The 26358-nt window shown below is 41.4% G+C and overlaps 1 protein-coding gene across 1 annotated transcript in view; it reads right to left on the bottom strand.

Moving 5' to 3' along the window:
- Positions 1-26358, bottom strand: part of AGBL1 (AGBL carboxypeptidase 1) — a 251982-nt gene that overhangs the window by 74257 nt on the left and 151367 nt on the right. Inside the window, exon 22 of the mRNA XM_050309740.1 lies at positions 9471-9631. Coding sequence (XP_050165697.1) covers positions 9471-9631 — 161 coding nt within the window. The remainder of the gene's footprint in view (positions 1-9470; positions 9632-26358) is intronic.

Raw genomic sequence — 26358 nt, forward strand, 5'->3', positions numbered from 1 at the left:
TATTCTGAAATGCTACAAATTCTCATGTTCCCAGGTATAAATAAATCACTGTCTGAAGATAGAAAGTCATTCCCTCAGGGGTGGAGACATTCTGTAATTGTCCACTATGGCAATTTCTTGTATCCCTCTTTAAAATCTCCAATGCTGAGCACTGTCAGAAGGGACATTTAACTGTATTAAAATACTACACTGGATCCTCACTTGTGATTCACTTATTCATAGATGAAAACACAAGTTGTGACCTAGAACAAAAAATAACTATGAAGTCTAGGAAAAGCCTGACAAGATAAATCCAGGTAGCAATACTTTACCCAAATTCTTGGCTGCCCCCTGCAGTTCAATGGAAGATGAGACAGAGCTTTGTTATTTGAAATTGGGTGTTTGCTTTCTCTTTGAATTGCATAGGACTTTTATCTTTTAATGAGATGCTGGTACTTTTTAGAGGATGCTATAAAATGGCAACTTCAGAAAAAATTCTGAAGTACAGCATAATGTAAAAACTTGTTGGGTAGACTAGACAGAACAAATAGATTAGACAGAAATAGAGAACAGATGCTTTCTATTCTTCCCCTTATTCTTAATTTCTGATTATACTGTTCTGATAGCAGAATCTTTTTCAGGCATTCAGCTACTTCTATTGCTTATTCTACCTTACAAGTCCAAATCCTCAAACTCATGTTCAAATAGGGATTTAAGGTAGTAACTGTTAACGTTTAAAAGGAAGCCATTATAGATTAAATGGTGAATAATGTGCCATAGATAAAGCTGCTGATTATGTATTTTTAAATAGTTAGGGATATAGTTGAAAGTCTAACCATAAAGTATGCTACTGTTACTCTAAAAATGAAACTTGATCTTCCAGAAATTTAAATTTTACTCCAGTTAAAACCCACAAGTTTTCTCAGGAACAAATAGAAACAGGAATGCGAGATGGAACAGGGCAGGGAACACTCCCAAATAGAGACAAAGGGAATGCTTATTCTTTTCTATTACACTGTTCTTTCTACCTCCTGCTCTTATAGCAGCCCTTGCCCTGGCATGTTGACTTCCTTTAGCATTCACGGTCCAGACAGCAACTGCCCAAATCCTCAGTATCTTCCCAGAGACAAGAACAGAAGGAAGTGACAATCTTTCCTTGGGAGGAACAAGAAACAGAGTTGATTTCCCACTTGTTTTGGCCATTGAAACCCCAAACCAATTCTTTCAGAGTCCAAATTTTCCACAGTATTCTGCCAATACTTCTTGGCATCCATTCCCACTTCTTTACCATTATTCTCAGCCCCATGTGCACACTGGGTCTTTCCAACACATCACAGGTCCATCTGCAGTGTTCCAATGTGGAATCAGTCCCACACCTCTCACATTGCACTGTGACAGTGATGAGAAAGTGGCAGTGGTCTGGCCTGGAATTCTCCTGGAGAAGATCCCTTAACTGTGCTACACTGCTAAGTGCTACAGACTGACCAGGGCCAAAAAGGGATGGGTCTCCATCTTGTGCTTGAAAGAGAACTTTCTCCACATTCATTAGAATTTGATCTGGGATTTTTAGCTCAAGTGCATTTCTGTTCTGCAGACAAAAAATAAAAGGCAAAGTATTAATTTCACGTGCATCTTCCCCCTCACATCCTTCTAGTGTCAGCTCCAGTCTAATTCTCACAAGCTCTTTTTACCAACATCACATTTAACATACACATCCTAATAAATCTGTATGGTTTCTGAGAGAATGCAATAAATTATCAGGGGCTACAAGGGACTGGTTTTCACATTTGTATAATATAATGGCCAGTCTTCACGAGTGAAGATCCGGGGAAGGTCTTTACACCTTCCAGCCTGCGCATTGGATTTTTTAGGTGAGACACAGTGTGCGCGGAACTGAGCCCACCCTTTAACCCTAAGGTTCATCTGCCGGGGCCAAGCGAGCTTGGACGGTGGCAGCGAGGTCCTTAGGACGTAGGTGGGTTGCCTTTAAGGGCTAACGAGCCCCACCTGCCCGGGAGTGGCCCTGACCGGGAATCGAACCCGGGTCTCGGCGGTGATAGCGCGCGCCTTTACCACTAGACCACCAGGGGCTCCTTTTTTTATTTTATTTCACATTTGTACGTCTGTGCATAAGCACTCATCCACACTGGTACACGTGTGTGCTGGGCCCTGGAACAACAACCTGCACGTATTTATCTCACGTCTCACACAGTGCCACATCTCTCTGTACAATATCTAGTGAGGCAGCAAGAGGCAGGGTCTGTGTGTGAGTCACAGCCACAATACACTGAACAGCCGGAGCCTCTGACAGAATATACAATACAGCTGAGATGTCAGTGGAGGTGGCTTTGGAGTACTTTAAAATGCTGTTCAAGTGCCAACTTTCACCTGCAAATATGACACTTTACTCGCCCACCCGCTTTCCTTCCAGGCTATGCGCTCCTTTTACTGCAACTTGACAGCTTTAATTATGAATTTCTGTGCCTTCTCTATCCCTTTAACCATTTAGTCTCTCATTTGTCTTGCTGGGTTCTTTGATATGCTCCTAGATAGCAACCATACACTGTCAGCACAGTACAGGAGGCCTGGCCAGACTCTCATTTGTAGGCTGGACATCAGAGCTAAAGGACCTGCAGCACAGTATTTGCCCTGAAAACAAAAATCTCTACTCTTAAGTTCCCCTTGCAGAGAAAGGATGCAGTGATGAGGACACAATGAGACTATGAGCATCGTTACACCAAAATCATTTGGGATTCCTTAGCTCTTATTGTCTGAATAACTTATACAGGTGCAAACTTCTGACCTGGTCAAAAACTGGGTCCCAAGGGTAGCTTTTCAGCTCCTTCTAGCCCTGATGACAGGAAACCTACTTTAGACTGTGGCAATATGTGCACTGCTGTCTCCACCACATCCTGCTGTGCAGGATTGTGAGACTCTGATGCAACTGCTGGGTGGGGAGACCTTCTGTTCTGTGCCGTCTCACAGACCACTGGCATTCATTTTGGTTTGCTTTTAATTCCTGTGATGCTTGGACATATGAGCCATTGTATTGGGTCCAAGATGGTTGAACTCTACATGGTAAAGTGTTTAATACAGATAAGGCAGGTCTAAGTATCTTGTTCCTGTGTTCTGTGTCACATGATTAACTCTCCAAAACATGGGCCAGCTTTGACCCTCAACTGGTCTAAATTTCACCTACATGACCATGTTACTCAGAAGTCTCAGGTGGGAGCTGTGGACACATTAATTAGAGGTCACTCAAGTGACCACTGCAATAAGGAGAACAACTCAGAGAAAAAATACACAAGTTCCTGAAAAATGAGTTTTCTTCTAAAGGGCTGGAAGTGCATTTCATCCTACTCAGTAATTCCATTGCTTCTCCTGCCTCAAAGAAGGTCCTATAGCACATACTGGTATGAAAGATCTGACTGTTCTCTAGTTTTCACAAGTGCCTGGTTATTTTGGGACTCTAGGAATACCAACTGGAAAAATTCCCCAAGGAAATAGTAAACAATCAAGATCCTTGAAAGAGCCTTATTGTTTACCCATGGTTCCCAACAGCCTGAAGACTCCTACCACAGTTATACCTTGTTCATCCATGTCCTCTTAATAATACAAAACAACTGAAAGCAAAGGACAGGGATCATCAGTAGAGTTGCACTGACAAAGTTGTCTCCTGCTATTGTGCCAGATTCCCAAATTTAATGCAACCAGTGTTCAACTACTGCTGCAGTGTACATAGTCTATATAAGGCTATATATGGTCCTCTGAACCTGCCTCTTCAGCACTGGACCTGTGACATGTTCAGTCTGAAATCCTGCCTCTGACTGCATTCAAAATGACCAATAGTATAAACAGAACTGCTCCTCCCACCATCCTTTGTATCATCTTAGAAAAAACAACATCTACTCTGGTATCAGCACTATCCTGCTTTCTACAGGGGCCACCTCAGAGGAAAGAGTACGTCCTTCATAATGCATTCCTTTGGGGAACACTCCATAAACATCTGGACCCCTGACAGCCTTTAGCTTTATTTTTCTCTCCCAGCATGTGAAGGGCCCCAGTGGCTTTCCTATTTCGAGTTAGATGTTAAGGGAAAAGGACTGCAGCACAGAAATACAGATGCTCCTAATCAATACGAAAATGTCTAATACCAGACAGCACCACAGTGATATGCCTCACAGAAAGGGCATTGCAGAGCCCATTTGTTCTGCTGGATATATACAAGTTCATTATCTGTAGTCCAGTCAGATCTGTACGAGTACAGTAATTTGAATAACCTCAGACAGATATGATAGCAAGCAGTGCTTCTGTGCATGTTTGAAGTTCCTTCTATGATCTCTTTCTCTTCCATTTGCTCTTTTCCTCTCCTTCGTTTTCTGCATCTATTTAAATTGCTATTATTAGCTAAGAAATGAGAAATTAATTATCTCTGAAGTAAGCATGAATACTTATACCCAGCCTGGCATAACTGGGGCTGGCATTTGATAACAGTCAACAGAAGCTGTGCAGCTCACAAAGTATTTCAGAATAATAGAAGTCAATAGGAGGAAAATAGGGACAGCTCCAGAAAGTGTTAATGAAAAGTTCCTGAATTCCAGCAGCTCACCTGTGAACAGCTACATGAAAGCTTCCTGAATACCAAATATATTCATTATAGGCTGTATTGCTTGGTTGAACCTCCAAAGAATTCTCTGGGCCTGCATCCCCACAACAGCAAAGGAGAGAGGCACAACTGCAGGATAAGAAGGATGAAGGGATGGGTGGAAGAAGGTTCACATTTTTATTTAGAAAACAATATTATCAAGGCATATAACAACAATAAAATCTAAATCCTGTAACAGATCCAAACTCAAAATCTGAGGTCTTTTCCTCTCAATAACAGAGGCAGCAATTCTTTAGGTCAGATCCTGGCAGGGTGAGAAGGTACCACTCTTCTGCAACATCAGTGTGAAAAATCACTGGAGACTGTTATAAAAACAGTCAAAGTTAAGGCATTTCCTGAACTGATCCTAAATGATTACAGCAACATGAGACTGTTCCAAAGCCAAAGTCCAGCTTCAGTTACTCTCACACCTGTCACATTGCATTAATGTTGGACTGTGCTCTCACAAGTGTTATACAAAACGCATTAGAAACCCCTTTGCCCCATGTTCTGCCCTGTCATAGTGACATGTAGTTTACCTTACTTAGGTAAATGCAGTCCCACAGCACTTTTCTCTTTAGCATCCAAATACAGGAATACCACATCCAGTGATGCTCATACAGCATTAGAAATTTCACATTCCTTTACCAGCAATAAAATTTGTGACTAAGAGAAAAAAATGGAATCAATAAACAGCCTCCTCCTCTGAAAGCTGCCACGAGGTATTTGATGTCTGCAGATGATCAAGGTTAAAAATGCACCAAATATTTACTTACGGAAAAATGAAACTTCAGTCAGATAGAAATCTGAATCAAAATGGTCAAATAATTCCTGCTGGTATTAGATTTGTTAAATGATGAAAGAGCACTTGCACCTTCAGTCATATGTCAGAGGATTCCTCAGAGTCCAACTGTGTAGTCTGCCTCATGGGACTGGATGCTGCAACTGCTGATACATCCTGAGAGGTGATGGGATATTTTGCAGGGTGAAGTAACTGTTTTGCACTTAAACCCTTGAGCTGAAATTTGTTTCACTTTGTACAGTCGAAATAAAACAACATAAAGGAATGAAACACACATTCACCTGTAAGCACAGGAAGGCTCAAACCACCAGACCAGGGAACCATTTTGCATCACTGCATGCAGATTAAGACCACATTTCTGCTATTCAAAGATGCACTGAGGATGTCCTAAATGAAGTGAGTGTATTTTGCTTCATCTGTATTATTTTGTGGTTTGAACTGTCTTCTTTTTTGTTTCCTTTATCTCTGCAAAATCACCTTAATTTGATCTGAATCACCTTTTGGCCACACAGCTTAAAAGATGAGAAAAATTGCTTGCTCAGCCATAATCAGGGAAAGGTGCGTTATAGAGAAAGATGTGAAATCCAGCAGTTCAATACTATCCAGGATCATGATGGTGCATCAATGTGGTATAGAAGAACAGCAAGCACAGTTTCAAATGATCTGCAAATCCTTGTCAATTCTTGGATTTGCCATCCATACACTGACCAATCTAACTGTTCAGTGTATCGAAAATGAAAAGATTACATCTGGACAAAGGACCAGAACAATGATTAAGCCTTCTGCTTTTGATTAATAGCAGAGCTAGACATATCTCCACCCCATCTGGCTTGGAGAGAGATTTGGCTCTGCCTAAGAAAGGTAAGAAATAATGAAGAAAAACATGAGATGAGTAATATCTGAGTCAGCAGAAAATGACTACACAAAAGCCTGTGTCAACAAAGAAAATGTCTCATGAACAAATGGCTACAACTGCTGCAGTATATGCAAAACATTTCCTAGCATAACTTGGAGGGCAGAAAAAAAGAAAATGAAGGAATGTACCACCAGTTCAAACTACGAGGAAGAAGGGGAGGATACCTATAGAGGGGGGATTGTTCTTGCTTTCTCTCTCTCTCAAACCTGCTTTATGTGAACAGTCACTTCCCATCCTCCTTGTGGTCATGACAAATGTGAAGTTACCTGGACAGCATTGACTTAGAACTTAATTACTTTTATAGCAAATGAGGCATGAAACCTATTATCAAAAAACATGATGTCCGAAGTACAAGCTGCATTTCATTTTCCCAGCAGAGAGCTTCTGAATGCCAGAACTGACTGCAAGGTATGGGGGGATGCTGGAAACTCAAAATCAGTAATTCTTCCTAGGGCGTGACAATAGTGTCTTGTGAGACAAAGTCTGAGAGAGGGCAGAATAAATTGGTCTTATGAACACTTGACACTTGGCTTTGTTTTATGAAGGCAACTGCAAAGCCCAAAAAATTCTCTGCATACTTGGCCTTGACCTAGGCAGAGTGGTCCATAAGAGCAACACTATTCCATGCTGGTGGAAAAAGGGCTATTTGATACAGAAAACACCCAAATATCCCTTGTGACAAGAAAAGCCACAACAACTCAGTCCCTAAGGAGGTCTTGTGCTACATGAGGGTGGATAGTGCCTGAATAAGCATGACAGTGAATATGACAAGTCCCAGGAGCACAGGTTGTTAATTAAAACACCAACTAATACTTGGATGCAATTTAACTCCTCTTCCTTGCTGTCACACCTTGTAGCTCTAATACACATTCTGTGTGTGCCGCACCTTTTACTTTTCTCCACTTCTTGGCATGTTCATGAGACAGCTGCCATACAAACATACTGGAAATACTGACACAGAACTGTTAGGCCAGCTTCATGAATGTCCAAGGATTTCCTGGATTTAAGGGAAATACTGAGCTGTCTCAATAGCTGTACAGCCCCACTGATGGAAGTTCAGTCCCTCTCCCTTATTTTCAGATGCAGCTACTTTGCCATTTTGCCTCCGCTTTGAACTTATTCCAAGAGTTACCCCTGTTCATGCTTGTAAATTATTCCATTTGTAGTTGAAACTTTAGGGGAAAGAGAGACTGTGAAGTGGGGACAGGAAGACATTCTTGCCTGTGTACCAAACTGTGTTTAGTTAGGTCTTCTAAGGGCTTCTTTCATCTTTTTTTTGGCTCATTGGAGACAGTACACTGAACACAATGGGCCTGATCTGGTGTGAGAAATCCCCCATTCACACAGGATGCTTCCATTAGACCAGTCACTTTCCTGACAGCTATTACCTCGCTCCAATTTACTGACCACTGACTCTGAGAGAGCTATATAAAGTGCACAGCAAATAGTTTATTCTGGGGAAGCAGGCAGGGTCCACCCTGCTCCTTCATCCCCTTCACAGCAGCAGTGAAAGAATAAGGCTGCACCATACCCAGAGCAGAGAGAGCCTGAAGAGGAAAATTAAAAGACACATAGAGTTATGAACCTTGACAGGTGAAAATGTTTGCTGTCGGAGGAGATGCTGAGATGCCAAGTCAATGCCACGCACACGAGACACGAGGGCAAAGAGAGACAAATGCAGGACATGAACTGCAGGGATTTCACAACAGAAGAGACCTCTGGCTCCACAGATTTTGATCTCTGTACCTTTTCAATGAGACATTTCATCTGGGAGTCAGCTTTATCCAGTGCTGGATTAACTTCTTGTTCCACAGCTTGACCTGTCACCCAGAGTACTACAGAGATGGGCACTCACGGATAGATATATAGGAAACACATTAGATTGAAAGAGATGTATTTAACATGAGCACTGTGCAATGCCTCACACAGCTCACAGCTTAATTTCTGCTTGATTTCTACTAAATAAACCCCTAATAGCTAAATAAAGCTTGCATTTTTGTCAAGGTTGAGCAACACCAATACTTTTCTTTTGATATTGGTGAATACTGCTCTTTTAAGAATAACCTATATTTGTACCTTTTTCTAGATATGTCAGAAGGCCATTTTTTGGCACACACTTTCACATTAGCTACAGTAAGAGCCATTGTCTCAACTTCAATACTCATGGTGCATAGGATTTCCTAGGGCCAGGACAGTGTAGACTTTTGAAATAGGGATAGTCTGCAAGCTGTTTAAAGCCACCACTGTTCATGATGAAAAGCACATAAGAAAAAAATTGCACAGATTTTATCTGTGTTATATCTGAAGAACCCCACATCAGACTCTACTTTGGCAAATGTACATAAAAATGTAGGTATTTTCATTCACACCTACTCATTTTCTGAAGCAGAGAGTATAGAAATCATGCAAGGATACTCTGTCCTTTTGTGGTAACACCAGAACAAAACAGAACTAATTTTAAACTACAAACAGTTCACTCTTTTTAAATTGGTAAAGGTGGGTCTAGTCTAGGAAGCAGCAGAGTGTGATTTCCATTGATGTAATGATACACCAGCAGTAAGCTGTGAGGCTCTAGTGACCTCCTTGTCCTACCTCAAAGAGCTAGATTACACTTAATCTTGCAGAATGAGGCCTAGAGTTTCTAAACCATGTTATTAAAATCCTTTTATAGTCTGCAAAAATTGTTCCTTATGCTGCACCAACTTAGAGAATGTCATCCTTATAAGACATCCTCTCCATGGAGGATCTGTGGTGGACAGAACCCCATGCGACACCCCAGTGAGCAGGAAAACATTTCCTGCGGGGCATTTTTCTGGGGCAGTACCATCCCCATCCTCCAGTAACCAGTTTGGATAGGAAAATTGAAAAATCACTAGAAAATGGAAACCAGGTACTTGTATTTCACTGTTTTTCTCCACAAGGTTGGCTGCAGGGCACGGACCCGCTGTTTTAGCAGTTTCTTTGGGAGTCAATTACATCTTCACTTCCGATTACTCTCAATACACTGCAGTTCACAAGATGCAAATCTCAGCCATAAGGAGAGTCCATTTCTGCAGATTTAAACCCAAAGCATATCCCCACAAACTTGATTCCCAAAGGAAAACCCTCTAGATACTACTATGACTGACCTTTGTGCCCGGTCTGTTATCTCCTCCTCCAGATCTAGCAGAAGGGCTGCCTGAGCCATCACCTCCTTGCTGCAGGGCACGGATTTGAGATGCAGAATCAGCAACCCAAGGCAAAACTTGCTTCCCATCTCCTCCAGCTCTTGCGTTCCCAGCTGCAGGCCCTAATGGAGAGAGGCAGAAGGTTTCCATGCTGAATGAGCATTTTGCAGGTACATGGAAAGGGTCAGGCTTGTTTTGCAGGATGACTCCTAGTTTCCTCCTTCTCTGAACCAGGGGTTCATTCAGTGATTCGTGATATGGAAATTTCCCCTATAGAATCATTTGTAAATTAACTAACAGCATACAGTCTACAGAACCTAAAATAGACTGTGTTTTATAAATGGGGAAAGAGAGGTAAATAGTTTAAATACCTTAACTACATTTGTAAAAGAAGTCATTTTAAGAGCTATACTTGGGACCCAGAAGAACACAACTGTAAATCCACTTTTACAAACCTTCGGGGCTCAGTTTTTGTTTCTCTTTGTAGACAAGTCATCTCCCTAAGCAGTGGGGGGAAAAAAAAAAAAAAGGGTTCTAAACACTGGGCAGTGGCAAAGATGGAAAAGGAAACCGGGCAAGGGGAGAAAAGGGAGGAAGAGATCTTTAACAAGTTATGAATTGTTTTTTAAGAAAATCAATTGCAAAGTAATTGCAAAATAACAAACACCTCTAAGGAATTTCTCAGTCTGTTAAAAGCTGATGGCACAAACAGGGTTTGGTTTATCAACATCATCTTTCAAGAGAGGAATCCTCCAAGCTGTGGATTCTTGTTGATTATGAATAGTCTGTGTTTGTCTTTTCACTAATTAAAAAAATAAAGCTCTAGCAAAGATCTTTACACCAAGGGCCTGCACTGAAGTAAGTCATTGTAATCAATGGCAGTTTCATGCAACTGCTGAGAGGAGGGCAGGAGACAAACAAAGATCAGATATACCAAAAAGAAACTAACACTCTCAAATCCCTCATCTTTAGCATTGAGTGACTGCATCACACACACTCCTTAATGCTAACACATCAGGGGCTGGATCAATTGCTGCCTCTGCCAGTATCAGCCCTGTGTGTTTTTGCAGCACAAAACATCTCTGCAGCCAACCTCCTGTGAGAGTTCCAGCTCCATTCCCAGGCTGTTTCCTTAGCAACTCTTGGGAGGCCACATATTAAGTCCTGGCCCCAGCCTTGTGCACAGTGTGAGCTCCACACCAGCACAGCCTGCACTTGACTCTCTGCTAGATATTTGTCAGTGAACACCTCATGGGCAGTGAAGCCATACATGTCCAGTAGTCCGTGATAGGGGACTGAGAAATCATATGTTGATTTTTTTTTTTTTTAATATGAAGTTGTTGTATTTATAAAATGCTTTGAGACTTTTGGGTCTGAGTAGCTCTGAATAGCTGAAAGATTATTTCTTATATCAAAACCAGGCAGGTGAATAGAAGAAAGAATTGATTTCTCACAAAAACTTCTGCAGTTCTCTTGCAAAGCTTGTTGGTACATTTTTGTTAGAGGATGCAAACTACTTGGACAGCATCACCATCACTTCACCTCTAGCAGGTCTAGCACATGCAAATATCATCTGGTATAAAAAACACCTTCTGTGATCACAAATAATTTTTCCTATGGAAATGATATTGTAGTTCAGTTTCTTTTCTGAGGTCCTATGAGCGAAGCACGAATCCCTCGTTATGATGAACATAATCCAGAGCTCAAACATGTACTGAGTGGCTGCACAACTAGTGAAGTGCAGGACCTGCACAGAAAAGCACACAGACAATCTGAGAAAACACAGCCTCAGTGCTAGGCAAGGTCTAGAGCCTCAGGAAAGCTGAGTTTTACTCTCAGAACACTCTCCTAAGTGTTTTATCACGGTGAGCAAATATCTGACATCATTTCTTCTCTCCTCCTATTTACTTTCACTGCAAGCTTTGCCCAGCAAGATCTGGGTATAATGTAGCAATAATTAATAAGAAGAAGAAAAAAGAGGGAGAAGCTTATAGAAACTGAGGGTCATTAACACAAAACAATGTTCAGCAGCTCTGCAGAGATTCCTAAATGTTTTATTGTTTTACTTTAAAAGACTTACGATATTTTAAAGTGACAGAGTTACAATCAGCAGGCAGAAGTGGTGACAATTCCAAGCGAAAATATGTCATTTCCACAGCAAGGGTATTATTTTCTCAGGGGCAAAAAATACAAAGAACATCTTGAGGCTTTCCCTGGGGTTCATCTTAGGGTCTTGCTTCCAAGATTAAGGTAACATACTAAATAGCTATCAATCCAGGAGACTTGAATAGTAACTGTGCTAAAACTCAGCCTGTGGCTTTATGGCTCCCTAGAGCTTTATTCAGGATATGAAGAGGCCTTAAGAAACTATAAGCAGAGAAATAATAATAATAAAACTGTAATACACCTCAGAAGCCTCAGTAATTGCTCATGCACTGTAGTTAGCTGCTGTATGATGGACCCATATTGCTTTGATAGCAGAGAGCTCAGGAGTAACAGCTGGAAACTCAGCTGAGTATTACCTGTTAACATACTTTATGCACTTCAAACAGAAACAGACTTTCATTTTATTTTAACTCAGATCATTCTTTCCCTCTCCTTCGTCCCTCCTCGTTTCTGAGCAGAGGATGGAGCTGGAGGTGAAGAGCACTACTATCATTAAACTGAAGCTGTAGACAGACATGACATATTGAACTAATGGTATTGATGGCATCTGCCAGCAGTGTCAGAAGCTGGTGTAGTGGTTAATAATCAGTCCCATTTGCACTGCTGAAAGGGAATCCCGATCTCCAAGCATATATGTAACCACATAGCACAAAAATTTCTAAAATTTTGAGATTATGCTTAGAGTTCATAACTCAGAGTTATGAAAACATTCGATAATAAAGATAATAAAGAAGAAAAGAAGGGCAGAAGCAGTGCACTTTTGTTTGGTTAAGAAGCTGATATGAAGTAAGCTTTGCTGTCGTGGAAGGTTGTCTCAGTTTAACAGGTAGTGCCAGCACACGGTCAGTTTGCCACAGCTGTACAGGAGGAAGCTGCTGTGCCTGACAGCACCTGCCCTGCAGTGTCCTGCCAGCCTGGATTCTCAGTGACCCCATCTTTCTCTGTAGCATGATGCTTTACAGCTCTGTCCCCTCCTTTGGTCACATCTGTGTGAGCAGCAGAGCGTGGTGCAAAATCTCCCATGCCAACAGAATCTAAGCAAATTCTGATGTAGGAAACAGCATCCCTGCACCAGAAAGCTGGAGACCAGCTTATCAGAAGTCCGACCTCAGAAACAAGCCAGCTAAGCCATCCTGCTTTGATGATCAGCTCATATCTCCACACAGGTTTTGCTCTCTGTTACATCCAAGTACCAGCCTGGACCAGGATCAGCTTGATGCATCACGTTCCACTGCACAATACAAATTGGTCCCATGGGCCCTGTCATGCAATAATCTCTTGCAGACATCATGTTAAGGGATAACAGGTTAATTGTTTCCTGGCTGTTATAGAGAATAATGGAGCTGAACCACTTTTCTTAATCTCTTTTCACATTTTCGTACAGCAACAGGCAGAATGGGGAGGAGGTGATGCCTAATAACAGTCCAAGTTTGAGATGTATTTATTTTTCATGGCAAGCAACAAATTGCAGAGGTAGGCAACAGGGTCAATCAGGAGAATGAATCAGACTTGGTCTAGTTAAACAAACTCATTTTTTGTCTTTTCTGACAAAACTGTTGCTAGCGTAACTGCTGGGACAGTAGGATGCTCACCTGTACCTTTTAATTGGCACTGTCTATAATACAAAATGGGGGAGCAGGAAAAAAAGGAGGAAAAAGATACTTATCACCACAATATTGTCAATGCAAATTTTCCTAAACAAAACTGATCAAATTGTATTGGATAAACAGTTCGTTCATACGCAGTGCTGATGCATCAAATAAATATCCACAACTAAATGTTTCCAATATTTCTTAACTTGCCCTTAAAATACTTCCCAGGCTAAATGACAATGAAATGGAAAAACTTCGTTATTCATTACTCATATTCTTTAAATACTCTATCAGCCAAAGGCAGAAATAATTCTATAACACAGATATTGTTGAAGAAGGTGGAAAGACTCCAGGAGTTAAATTAGAGATTTATCCACAAGGGTAATGAGAGAAACAATAAAATTAGAACTGGAAGATACTAATAAATACAAGCAGAGTGAAAATTTCAGAGGGATCAATTGTTTCCTAAAAGGGATTTTTGGCATTCAGCATGGCCACTTCAGCAGCTCCCACACCTTAGGTCACTGTTCAGTCCTTGGGGCAACAGCTTTTCCCTGCAAACTCACTTCCAGTCAACACATATACATACACGCTTACAGAATATTCTCTGCATCTCAATATCTTTACACATGCACAATGGTTATGCCCTAAGGCTGGGTATAAATAAATTGACAGTCTGGTTTCTCACTAATTCCATCAGTGAGCTCTCCCTCAGAATACTAATCGAAAGCATTTGCAGGCTCTAGAGGACAAACCAGGGAGATGAATGAACCATTTGGTGCCTGGTGTCTGCAGCCTTAATTTTAGCTTGAGCCAGCCCTGAAGGTTGTTGTCCTTTCAACCCCTGTGAATGAAAATATGCAGACACCTGCTGAGGAAGTGGCTATTTAGACAACTAGGACAGCAGGGAATAAGCCAGGTTTTCTCATGCCCCAGAGATCCCTAAGCAGCAGGTACAGCATGCAAAACAGATGAAGTGGAGGGGATGTGGATTGGTATTTGGGCCAAAACATTTCAAGAGGATTAAGTGAGCAGAAAAGGCTGAAGATGCAAGGAAAAAAATAGGCTAGCAGGAATTTCTAGAAAGAAAGATGAGAAGGACTGGAGTTGGACACAGAAGATAAAAGGATGGGAGAGATAAAAGGATGAGAAAGAAGGAAGGGTTGTTGAGGTCAATGGATGCTGATACAGAGGAAAGATAGCAAGAAGAAAGCTAATGGAAACCTTGACCATCTTCACACCCTTGTGTGAAGGTGTGCCTTGCTCTGAATGTCTGTCCTCATTACATCTGATACTCTGGCCACGTGGTGAGGAAAAAGGCCCAGTTTGCTTTGAATCCCCTCATAAAACTTTTGCTGAGCTCAGCTGGTGTTTTGGCCAAGCAAACCTCGACAGTACAGAAGCCTAGAAGTCATTATTGTTTTAATCATTCATATGGGCTCTTTTACTGTTACAGATACCTATGTCACAGGCAACACTCTTCAAGGAATGGAGCGAATGGGAAGATGAAATACCTGCTTCCACCAATCTGCTGAGGAAAGTGTCCTGAACAAACTGCTCACAGGAGAACTGGGGATTTAACAAACAAAAACTTGTTGCCAAGTTCCCCAGAAAAACAGTTATTTAGATTATGAATTCTCCAGGTCTACTGTGGGGAAAGGCTTCCTCCTTCTTTCCACTGACTAGTTATATGTCCGACATTTCTATCTCCACATCTTTCCCTCACAGTGTTTCCTCGGCTGCTTCCTTTCTCCCTTTTCTCCCTCCTCAATTTCTCCTCCTTCTCTGCTCCTCCCCCAGCATCCCTTCTCCCTTCCTTAATCAGCTCCCATAAATGACTCAGTACATGACACGTTCATCATGTGTTGGAAGAGCCAAATTATATCAGTGTTGCACCTGAGCTCCCTACTTTGCTTAGCCACTCTACCCCTCACGCTGTTACCTCTTGTTTTATGTCAACAATTTACAAACTACACAGAACTGCAAGGGTGGATTTAACTTCCCATCTCCTCGAAGACTGTACACACACACAGAGGTGTTAGTTGAACAGGGAATACTTCCACGGCCATTGGTTGCTGTTAAACCTGGTCTGAACTGGTGTTCAGACTGAATGAGACTGAAGGTGGTACAGGGCACCAGAAAGACCAACCTTGACAGACTGTTTCTTGAACAGCACAATACTTTTCTTTTTTTTTTTTTTTTTTTTTTTTCATGTGGGCCATAATTGTGAAAGGTGGTTATGCTGGGAACAAAAAGAGAATGAGAAACGAGGGTATTTTCACCCTACTCAGACAAACCATGTAGGCAGATGCTATACTTTGCAGAGTTCTTGCTTTTCAATAAAATTGAGCAGTACATTGGTTTTCTGTCTCATTCATTACTGTGTGACACACTAGGGACCTATTTTTAGGCCCTGGATGGACCTGGACTAGCATCAGCAGCTTATCCCTCTTGTTGCACACACTTGAGCAATCTTTCACCTTATCCCACACTGTCTTTCCAAACAGAACTGAAGAGGCTGAGTGAATGATATGCCAGGCCAGAACTGTGCACTTTGTATGAATTTGCACTGTTTCTCAGTGACAGGATGAGGAGAATCTCAAGTTCCAATCTAAGGACTGCAGATGGTTTTGGGGAGGAGAAAGCTGACTACACCCTCTGATGAAGAAGAATTTCTTGAAAGTGACAGGTCAAAGAGCAAGCGTTTGACATTAGAGCTAACAAAAAACAATAGCTAATGCCATTGTTTTAAATAATAATGACACACACATACACCCCAGCACCCTAATTTCTAAAGGAAAACAAATGCTGCACCAGGATACTCAAGCCACCCTCTTGGCAGACGTGAAACAGAACTAGGGAACTGTTCAAGTCACATAGGAATTCTGGGGCAGTGCAAGGATAGAAAAGCAATTATCTAGTATTGGAGACAATCAGGTGCTTTTTTCAAGAAAGCACCTTTCTTCACCATGCTCCCAGCATTTGCAGCAGGCTAACCAGTGTCACCCCATCTGATGGTGCCTTGAAAATTTATCAGTGGTCTATCCATTACTTTCTCTCACATACATACTTTTTCCTGCTATCTGAACACTGTGGAACCTGGACCAAGTCACAGGCAGGTTATAGCCTAAGGTATCTGGAGATTAAGTGTGAGGTGGGGCTAAAGTGTGTCTCAGAATCTGTGTCAAATGCATTAGCTCTTAAAAGCAGTCTGGGAAGGCAAGAAGCTGAAGTTTTGCGAGTCTAAATTGGAAACCTAATACCTGGATCACTTTTCTTTCCCTCTTCTTTCACTTAAAAGTTTGCCTATAAATAACTTTGGTGCACAGAAAAAAGAGCAGCCTCTTGGCCCACCCAAGCCTATGAATTTACCTAGTTTGGACATGTTTCACCATAGGTGTAAAATAATTTTCTAATCCTGGCTGGTGATCATCATCACATGCTTTGGAAAAAATGATTTATGATACTTATTCTGGCTAATGTAAATGCAGATGCTACTCAAAGCATCTAACCCACTTTAAAAATTCTTCCTAAGGTATTTGTCTTCATAATGCCATCCACAATGGGGATCCCCAGGTTAATTATGTGTTACATAAAGAATCAATTGTTGCATCTTAATTTCATGGAATGTTGACACATCTTTGTATTATATTACACAACGCTTTGTTGTTTTTCTGTATGGTTTTTAAGCATTTAAATAAACAAGCACCTGCTATTCTTCCCATCAGAGAGGGGATGAAAATATGTACTGACCAAAATGACACAGCACAGCTGGTGTGCTTTAATTCCCCATCCAAAGCTAGACCCCAGGATCATGGTATCTCTCACTTTTACACCAACACAGGGACTGAGGCACTAGAGTACATTTAGTGATAAGCCAACACAGCATTACTCAGACATCACCTCTGTTGCTCCAACCCAGTACCAAATCTGCCCCATGTTATCTCCACTCCTCTGCTCCCACACTTGTGTATTGTGAAGAGTAGTAAAGCAGTGAAACTGTGTCTTGGCCTGGCAGCAGTGTCATGTAGAGGAGAACCCAATGGGGTGGATTCTGCTCCCTGCTACACTGCCTAAAAACATCCCCAAAACTGCAAAGCCTCCCCCCAGCCCTGTGCTCAGTGTTCCTGTCACACACTGTTGTGCTCTCTGCAGTGGAGTGCTTTATTCCTTCCCTTTATAATTCAGTAGCTCCAGTATCCCTAATGCTTTCCCCGTATTGAAGCTGCCTTCCAGGCCACTAAACACTTTCATCTGCTCCCTCTAGCCCCTGTATATCACTGCTTTGTCTCTAGCAAAGAAATGACCCATAACACACACAGTACTCCACAGGAGATTTTACCATTCATGTCTACAGGGATATTAGAACATCTTCCAAGTCTACCTCTTTCTTCACATATGCAGGCATCTTATTCACTTTTTTTCTTTACTGCTGCTGCTGCACATGGCAAGGACATCTTTATCAAGCTGTCTTTGTAATAGCTACTTATGTTTTCCTGAATGGCTAGAGCTAATTCAGAGCCCAGCCATGTGTCTGAATGCTTTAAACTATTCCTTCAAACATGTTGCACCCTGCCACTGCTTATGTTGCATCTTCCATTCTAGTCACAATCTTTCAGCCCTCCTTCCCACTGCATAATTGGTATCAGCTGCTAGCAGAAAATCATATTATCTTACTGCTCCCTTTGCCTTCCAGTCATTAAAATCATAAATATTGACCAGCACCTATTCAAAGAGTGGTAGCTGGAGTCACCTCACCAGCAATTTTTTTTTATCCAAATGCTGACTTATGTATTCTAACCACTTTTCCCAGCCTTTAACTAGGTTTTGACTACACAAACAGTCCCTTTTGTTTCTTACTCCATAACTCCTAAAATTTTTTTATGCCTTTTTTTTGTAGGAGGCTCTCTTTTCATCAGCTCTGACTCATCTGTGATTCCCACTATTACAGTTCTGCATGAAAATTAGCCCAGGTTTACCCTTGAAAACCATGGGTGAAAATTTATATACTAATCTTTTTTTTGTCCTCTAACTCCCATACCTCTTTAAAAAAAACCCCAAAACATATTAATAAGGCATTATTAATACTCTCAGTAACTGGGTTTCCTTATCCCTTTGTTACTCCATTGCTGTGGTTCTGTTATTGGTGGTTCTCTCATGCCATGGAGTAAATTTTTATACATAAGGAATCATAATTACGGTTATTTACCTTGTTAAACCTATTTTAGACAGTCAGCTATTGGGTCTGGTGGTCATTTTTAATGATTCCTTTTTAGTAGTTCAAATTCTTAATTTCCTTGCTACTCCTACAGGAACAAAACCTGGCCTTCACCTGATTCTGTGAGTTATAACCTTAGCCAAATATCAAACAACACAGAAGACAACATGCAAGCACTGTCTTTGTGTACAAACTAGCCAGCAGTCCCACAGCATCCCGCTCTGTTCCCATCCTGGCTGCCTACCAGCTTTGCCAATGTACTTGTGGCTCCAGACTGCATCCAAATCTCAGACTACACAGACTCTTGTTATTCCAGTCCTGAGGTTCCCATATTAGTTCCCAGATCCTTTCAATCATGCCTTGAAGCATATTTCTTTCTTCCAGGTCTAAGTTTGCTCTCCACAATCCTCATATCCTTCTGCCAGTGGCTTTAGAGCAGAGCTTCCACCTAGAGGTGACTTTCCTGTCCAGATCACATCCCATGCCACATGTCAGCTTTCAAGGTGGAATAATTGCGTGCACATTTTCAGAAGAGAATATCCTAAGGCTTTCTGTGTGTTGGTCTCATTAAAAACTTACTTTAACTAGGTCCTCACACAGGTCCCCACAGGTGAGGGGTAAGTACACAGACCAATCCACAGCTCTGCACCTTCCTCTCTCATTTCAGTTTTCATTAATGTAACCTTACAAGCTTTCTATATCCATCCCTTTATTCCAATGCAACTCAAGAGCTACCTGAGACTTTTTTTCCTAAATTATAAATGGCTCCCCCAGGCTAATTTCTTTTTTCCATATCACAAATTCTCTTTGGTCATCTTCAGCAAACACCATCAAAGCTGGCCTTCCCACCTATCCCTCCCTACAACCTCAGCATCAGTGACAGGAAGCAACCATGATTCTACAATTTATTGTATTAGCACTTCTAAAACAACAAAGGAGTCATTGATTTTCTGAGCCAAAGGCACATGGGAAAGCACAAAAAGCATCTCTGCCCAGCTCAGATCAGAGAGGAAAGAGAGACTGCAGAGGAGAGGGTTTCCCCCAGCCCGGTGCCTGCTCCCTTTGAAGAAGGAGGATGGAAGTACAAGCAAGGAGCTTGCTGGCTGTTTTATTACAGGTGTCAGCATAATCATTCTGACACAGGACCCTTCTTGCTGCTTGTCACATTTAACAGAAAAATGGACAATAACAGTGAAAATATGACCCTTTTTTCCTCTTTCTTTTGAATACTCTATACTACTCACCAGGAGAACGGTTGATAACACTGAGGATAATTCAGGCAAAAATACTGCAGACCCTCTTTGATGTCTGCCCTGATTTAATATAGGTTCACAAAATGAACGAGTAATATAATAACACCATACAAAGTTACAGAATACATGAGAAAGCTATGTCAAAGGGAAATTTTACCAGACAGTTCAAGGGCAAGTAACTAATCATTTCACTCAGACTTTGGGTTAGGAAGGACATCCTGTGATAAGTCCCAGGAATGTGATCTGCACAGTCAGAAATCAAACATCAGGAAGGTCTTTTCAGGTGAAACAACGCCATTGACTGCTAACAAGGGTTTGCAGGCCTGCAGAGTCCAAAGGCTCGTTTCATCACAGCCATGTGTCCAATGGTACAAAGTAAACTGATAGCCACTAAGATGACTGATGGATATTTATACCTTAAATTTTATTAGAAAAATTATTACTAAAAGGAAAGCTAAAACGGAGATTGAAAGAGGAGCTTCTACTTTATTACAGGAGACAGGAACCTGTGGTGCTTGTCCATGAGGAACTGACCAGGAGCATGCAGATGATTCTAGACATTTGGACATATTTACCAAGGAATAGTATCAGCTAGACCTGGCAGTTGAATGTAGACTTTTGCAAACCACCTATAAGCCTTTTCCCATCTATAATTCCAAGAGCACAGGCTCAGCTTAACACCTGAACACACTATGCTTCAGAAGAGACAGAGACAAAGAAATCAGGTCCTTGAAGACTATGAAGAACAGACTGAAAAAGGGAGACAAGATCAGAGAGACAGAGCAGTTTACACTGCCCCTTGTTCTTCCATGGACATTCCCATGTTGGATTTTTCAGAGATGGAGACCAACAGGGAGCAAATGTATGGTAGCTTATAAGTGCTTCACCTCCTAAAGCATCAGGTGAGAAGCACAGAACTTGTAAGACAAACTACAACTCTGAGTCTTTGAAAACCTACTGACCATCCACAACAAAGCAGATGAACCTTTCTCAGCAGAGGAGATGCTGACTCCAGATTACAGGCTTTCAGGATTTCTCATCTTGCAGTTGTGCTACCTGAGAAAATTTGCATAAGAACAAGCTGCCTTTTTCTTAGGAGTCCTTTTATGATTTCTACTGAAAACGATAATCCTCTGTTTGTGACATTGCAATCATTTCTGCTACAATCAAATGTTCTGTCCAAAAGGAAGATTACTGCTTCAATTCGGAAGTATATGGACTTTCAGAGGAACAAAGGAACCAGTTCCCAAGCAAATGACCTTGGTAATAGAGAACAAAGAAGAACAAAGATATAAAAACAACACTACATATAATCAGATCTGCCTTTTCCAAGAGGCAACGGATGCCCTTCAAGTTCATAAAAAATGTTTCCTATAGATGTTTGTATAATGGAGATGGAAAAAGCCGCGACAGACTTTTCTCTTTACTGAGCCACTCCAACATTAACTTAGATTTTTCCTTTGACAAGCTATCAGTGTTTTAAAACTGAACATCAGAGACACATAGGTAGAAAACCCACTGCAGTGCTCAACTCCATCCTTTCAGCAGTGTCCTGTGAGGAGGAGCATCACTGCACGTGGTGCTGAATGTCAAACAACTCGCTAAAGCCTGCGCCTCTGGCAGTGGCTCTGAAATACAAAGAACAAACAGTTAAAAAAGGAAAAAAAGCCTTTGTTTTTCTGCCTTTCTTTTTTTTTTTTTTTCAAGAACATAATTTAGCACGACTTTCCACAGAACAATTTGCTTGGGATTACCCACAATGCACTACATTATGGTAATACATTTCAAACTCTGATGCATATTAGACTGACAGTCTTAAGAATCTGTTAAAGGAAAAATAAATGATACAGGAAAATGATGATGTAAGACAGGACAGTAAACATTCCACACTTGTGTAATCTGCCAAAATTCAGCCTAAAATTGGCCTAAGAAAGAGAACAAGAGTATTGTGCACTCAGAACAGCTTTAGGGAATGTTCCCAACTCAAGCAGAAAACAATACCTGACTGAAACATGGATGTAATCACAAAGGAATGGAAAGTACAACAAAGCAGAACTAAGAGCTGAATAGGAGACAAGAAGAGATTTTCTTCATTTCTTTGATTTCCCTCTGGGTAGCAACCTGGAGGGAATATTCCCTCTTGCTTATCCAAGGATGGTCTGGTTCACTGCACTTCACAACACACATTCACTCACTGCCTTCTGCTCCTCTCCAAGTCCTGCTGCATTTTCTGCTGCTGGTAGTGATCCCTAATAGATCCTGGACAGGCTCTGCGTCCAAAAACAGCCGTCCCAAAATACTGAGCCTCAGGGCTATATGGTCACAGAATCCAAATTACCGACACCTCCTTCCAGCAGTCATGGGCAGCTACTCAGCCCTTCAGCAGGCTTCAGCTAGAGAACAAACTTCCTAACATTTTCTAGCACTGGTCTTGCACTTTCCCATAGGAAATAGCCACAGGAAAATAGTATCAAATTTTAACTCTCCCCTTCAGTCAATTCCACACACTGTTTTTCTAAGTAATTGACGTAACCAGTTATCACTCCTCAAATCCCTAGCTGAGGGATAAGTCTCTTTTTGAAGAGTCATTTAACTGGCCAGGGTACTTTTCTGCAAAACCCTCAGACAAGCAAAAGCAAATGATGTCAAGGAGGGAACAAGGCATAGGGCTGGTTGAGGGGAAGGGAAATGATAAGCAGCAGGATTTTCCACCAAGGTCTTTTCATCAGTTCTCTCAAATCTAAGTCCCAGAAAAATGAACAAAATAAGGGATGAGGCAAATTATATTTGCTGAAGAGGAGTTATAGAGATTAGTGTATTAATTAACCAAGACAACAATGTCAGCAAGGGCCTGACCTTTATTCCTGCCCCAGTAACAGCTTTGTCCCTGGTGACTTTCAGCTTGCATGCTAAAGCCATTTAGATACATCCCTCAATTAATCGCAGAATACCCTCTGGGAGATAGGAGAGCAGCACTGCAGGCTGCAAGCAAGGGATGCTGAATCAGAGCAGTAGTAACCTAGTCAAAGACACCTCGTCAAGGGCATTGGCAGAGCTAGGGAAAGAGGCCACAATTCTCTTTACCTCTCACACTCCACCCCTCACTGATAGGAACAAAACTGTTCGAAGCTATTAACCTGGAATTCTGCCATACTTTAATTTTTAAAGAAAAAAATTATCAGAGATTAACCAGAAACAAAGATTCAAAAAAACCCTACCCCAAAACCACAGAAGAGAGCCTGACTTAAAAAGAACTTTTATCTTTTTTGTAATAAAACAACAGCAATACATAAAAGAGACCAAATGACAGATAGCTGCTGAGAGCAGGACAGCAGGCAGGATCTTCAGTCACCCCCTGCTTCTCTGCTTTATCCTAAGATTAAGTCCTTCCCTCAGGCATATTAGCTGCCCATCCCCATACTCAGTGTAGCCTTTGCTTACTGTCTGTCATACAAAAAGTTCACTCTTAGAGGTCCAGTAAACCTCTGAGCACCAGTCACTCCAACAAAGGATCTCCAGTTTCTACGGGTGCAGCTGGATGGCAGGATACAAAGGTGGATAGGGAGTTGTTATCCCACACAGCGGAGATGGAGAGGGGTGGAATCTGAACAGGCTCAGGAAGACAACACACAACCTCAGGCTTTCAGGAGATAAGATGACCAAAAAGCCACATGACTTCAGCAGATGATGCTCAGGTGATGCTCAAGGATGGATGCAACACTGGAAGATTTCTGCTTCTATCAGAATAGATGTTATCACAGCAACTGAGAGCCTGAATCTGGTTTTGCCTCCCAAGTAAAAGCCACAGACATATCAGCCCATCAATCTTGCCCACAGGCCCCATCAGTCTGGACTCCCATCCATGGACTGAATTCCTGGCTTCAACCAGAAATGGACCCAACCAGTCATTACAGACTCACCAGGTGATTCCTAGGCTGACCCCAGTCACTACTACTGGACCTGATCCTGATTCATTGGTTTGTGTTCCTGGCTTGGCCTTTTTCTGCTTTATCACCATGGATACTCGCTGGTGACCTGGGCTCTTGGTTGAATCTGACCATCCTCCACAAGCCTGGTCTGCTCACCTTGCTCAGAAGATGTTGGATGGAGTCTTGGCTGATAAGGAGAGATATCTGGAATTGACTCAATTTCTCCCATTGCTATCACTGTCCCTAACTCCTCAATACAGGCCCCAAACTTTCTGTCTGATGAGCAATAGTGCAGGAGCTGTAGCTTGCACAGGAAAAATTGGTCCCTCAACACATCTATCTATCACTAGCTGAGCTGAACCTTCCTTTGCTTTCCACTTCAGCTCTAAAATCCTTCACATTCAGTCCTGATGTTGGAGAAAGCTCAGACAAAAAGGGGCATAACATTGATGGAGACTAGAATGGCACATATTCAGCTTGGTTCCTCATTCCTTGATTTAGAGGTTACAACATTCCAAACCACAGCTAGATTACAACCAACTCCACTGTATTGGATTACACTCACTTGTCTAGCACCTTCTTGTCCAGAAGTAGCCAACATGTATCACCTCTCAACCATCATATTTGAACTTGGTCAAAAACTTCCCAGTACAAGGCAGCCTTTAACTTTAGGAGCCAAATTAATTTTTGTTAAAGCCAAGAGGGTTACCTCACATTAGAATCAAGTTACAAAAATAGATTTCTTTTCCTCTTCCCTAGCTATTGTTGGCAAACATTAGTAATAGTGAGAGGAGCTATTTTGGGACTTTTATTGGCAAGTGTTATGTTCAGACACTAAAGGAAGTAATTGGCTGACAGTGGAAGAAAGCGAGAGACATTGCTTTCAAGAAATACCACTTTCTGCCAAGCTCTTTATGCACACTTCTCAGGGACAGAAAAAGAACTACCACCAAATCCCAAAACAACAGAAAACCAAAAGGCTTTATTAACTGCTACTTGTAGAGGATACATCTGTGAGAATGAGTGAGGGAATATGTGGAACATTCTTTCAGACTGACAATTGCAAGGACACATTTCTAAGATATGGGTACCATAACAAATGCAACCATTCATAACCACACAATGAAATTAGCATGTTCTTCATATCCAGACACACCAGAACATGTTTGCACACTTGAAGGTTCAACATGTTTTGAACCAGTTCACTCACATACATGTACTCACATTCAGTCATAGCCTTTCACCAAGAAAACTCCAAGTCTGCACTCACAAATATTCACTGCACACAAACACCCAACCTGCACACTCACCTCGTGTGATTCAGGGAAGTACAGGTAGGAAGCTAAATAGAAGCACACAGAGACTCATATCTGTGTCTCTTGTAAATTGTGCACACAGTCTTCACTCATTTTTTAGCACCATGCTAATAATTTCTAGTAATTAGTGTTAAAATAGGAAAACACAATAATGCAGATCTTGGTCCTTTACCAAGTGAATTAATTACACCCAGCAATACCTGTCACCCCCAATACATGCAGAGGTATAGCACAGACTTGTTTTTCTATTTCCCAGACATTTACTTCAGTGTAATTGGGATTTATTCATCAATAAGAAAAAATTCATCAGCTAAGAAACAATATAATAAAAATGACTAAATGGAAACATAAAAATTAAGCCCTTTCCCACAAAGCCAAGCTGAGCAGTACTGTTATCCAGACTCTTTCAGACTCCTAATGAAAATCAAAAATGATTGGTAAATGATTTGGGAAAAATATACCCTGTTCTTTTTGACTTCTTTGTCTGAGTGCGGAGACAGAACATTTGTCAGCAAGCAATAGATTGCATGGGCTATAATCATGCATAATCATAAACTTGTGCTGTGCTGTCTGTATCTCAGTGCCACTAACCTTGCTCTGCGTCCAAAACTCAATAAGGATTGTGTATAATCAATGAAGACAAAGTCTTTATTCAGTCCCTACATGTTCCCATGCCAGATTTGCAAGAGCTGTGGGCACAGCCATTCACAGGGATGAATCACCCACTCACAGGCAAACCATAAGCTCACAAAGGTAGGTTACATGGGTGTAGTATGTTGAATTATTTTCCCCATATACACTACTGCTGATTTTCCCTCCAAATGTAAAGTAAATTCTATACAATCTCTATATAGAGAGACTGACTTCTCTGTATATAACAAATAATTTTGTGCTGCTGCACCAAAAACAAAGTGCCGTGGGCCATCTTAATGCTTTATGTTTTTGTTTCTGGGTTTTTTTTTCTCTTTCCTTTTAAATTCAAGCGCATATAGATAAGTGAGATGTATTTTGGGATTATGCCAAGTCTCAGTAGTATTGACACAGAAATATTATCGGTAAAACAGTTCCGGTTGTCTTGGGAGCATTCTGGTTGTCTTAAGGAGAAGGCCTTCATTTACTGATTCTGCCTTTTTGGAAGTTCTCTAAGGTTTAGATTCTGGGTGAGGAGTTATGAGAGCTCACATTAAATTCAGTTTATCATAGCCGTACACTCTCAAATGAAATCAGTGGAACTGACTGGAAAGAGAAGGATATTTAATGAAGCACCTTGGGGGTTGAAATATCTGTTATTCAATGTTCATGAAAGAAGCCTCTCTTCAGGATTTTACACTCCCTTATTTCAACCAGTCAGGATCTCCAGCAAAGCCAGACTGAC

This window comes from Myiozetetes cayanensis, unplaced genomic scaffold (assembly GCF_022539395.1).
Source record: "Myiozetetes cayanensis isolate MyiCay16 unplaced genomic scaffold, myiCay2020 scf14, whole genome shotgun sequence".
Lineage (NCBI taxonomy): Eukaryota > Metazoa > Chordata > Aves > Passeriformes > Tyrannidae > Myiozetetes > Myiozetetes cayanensis.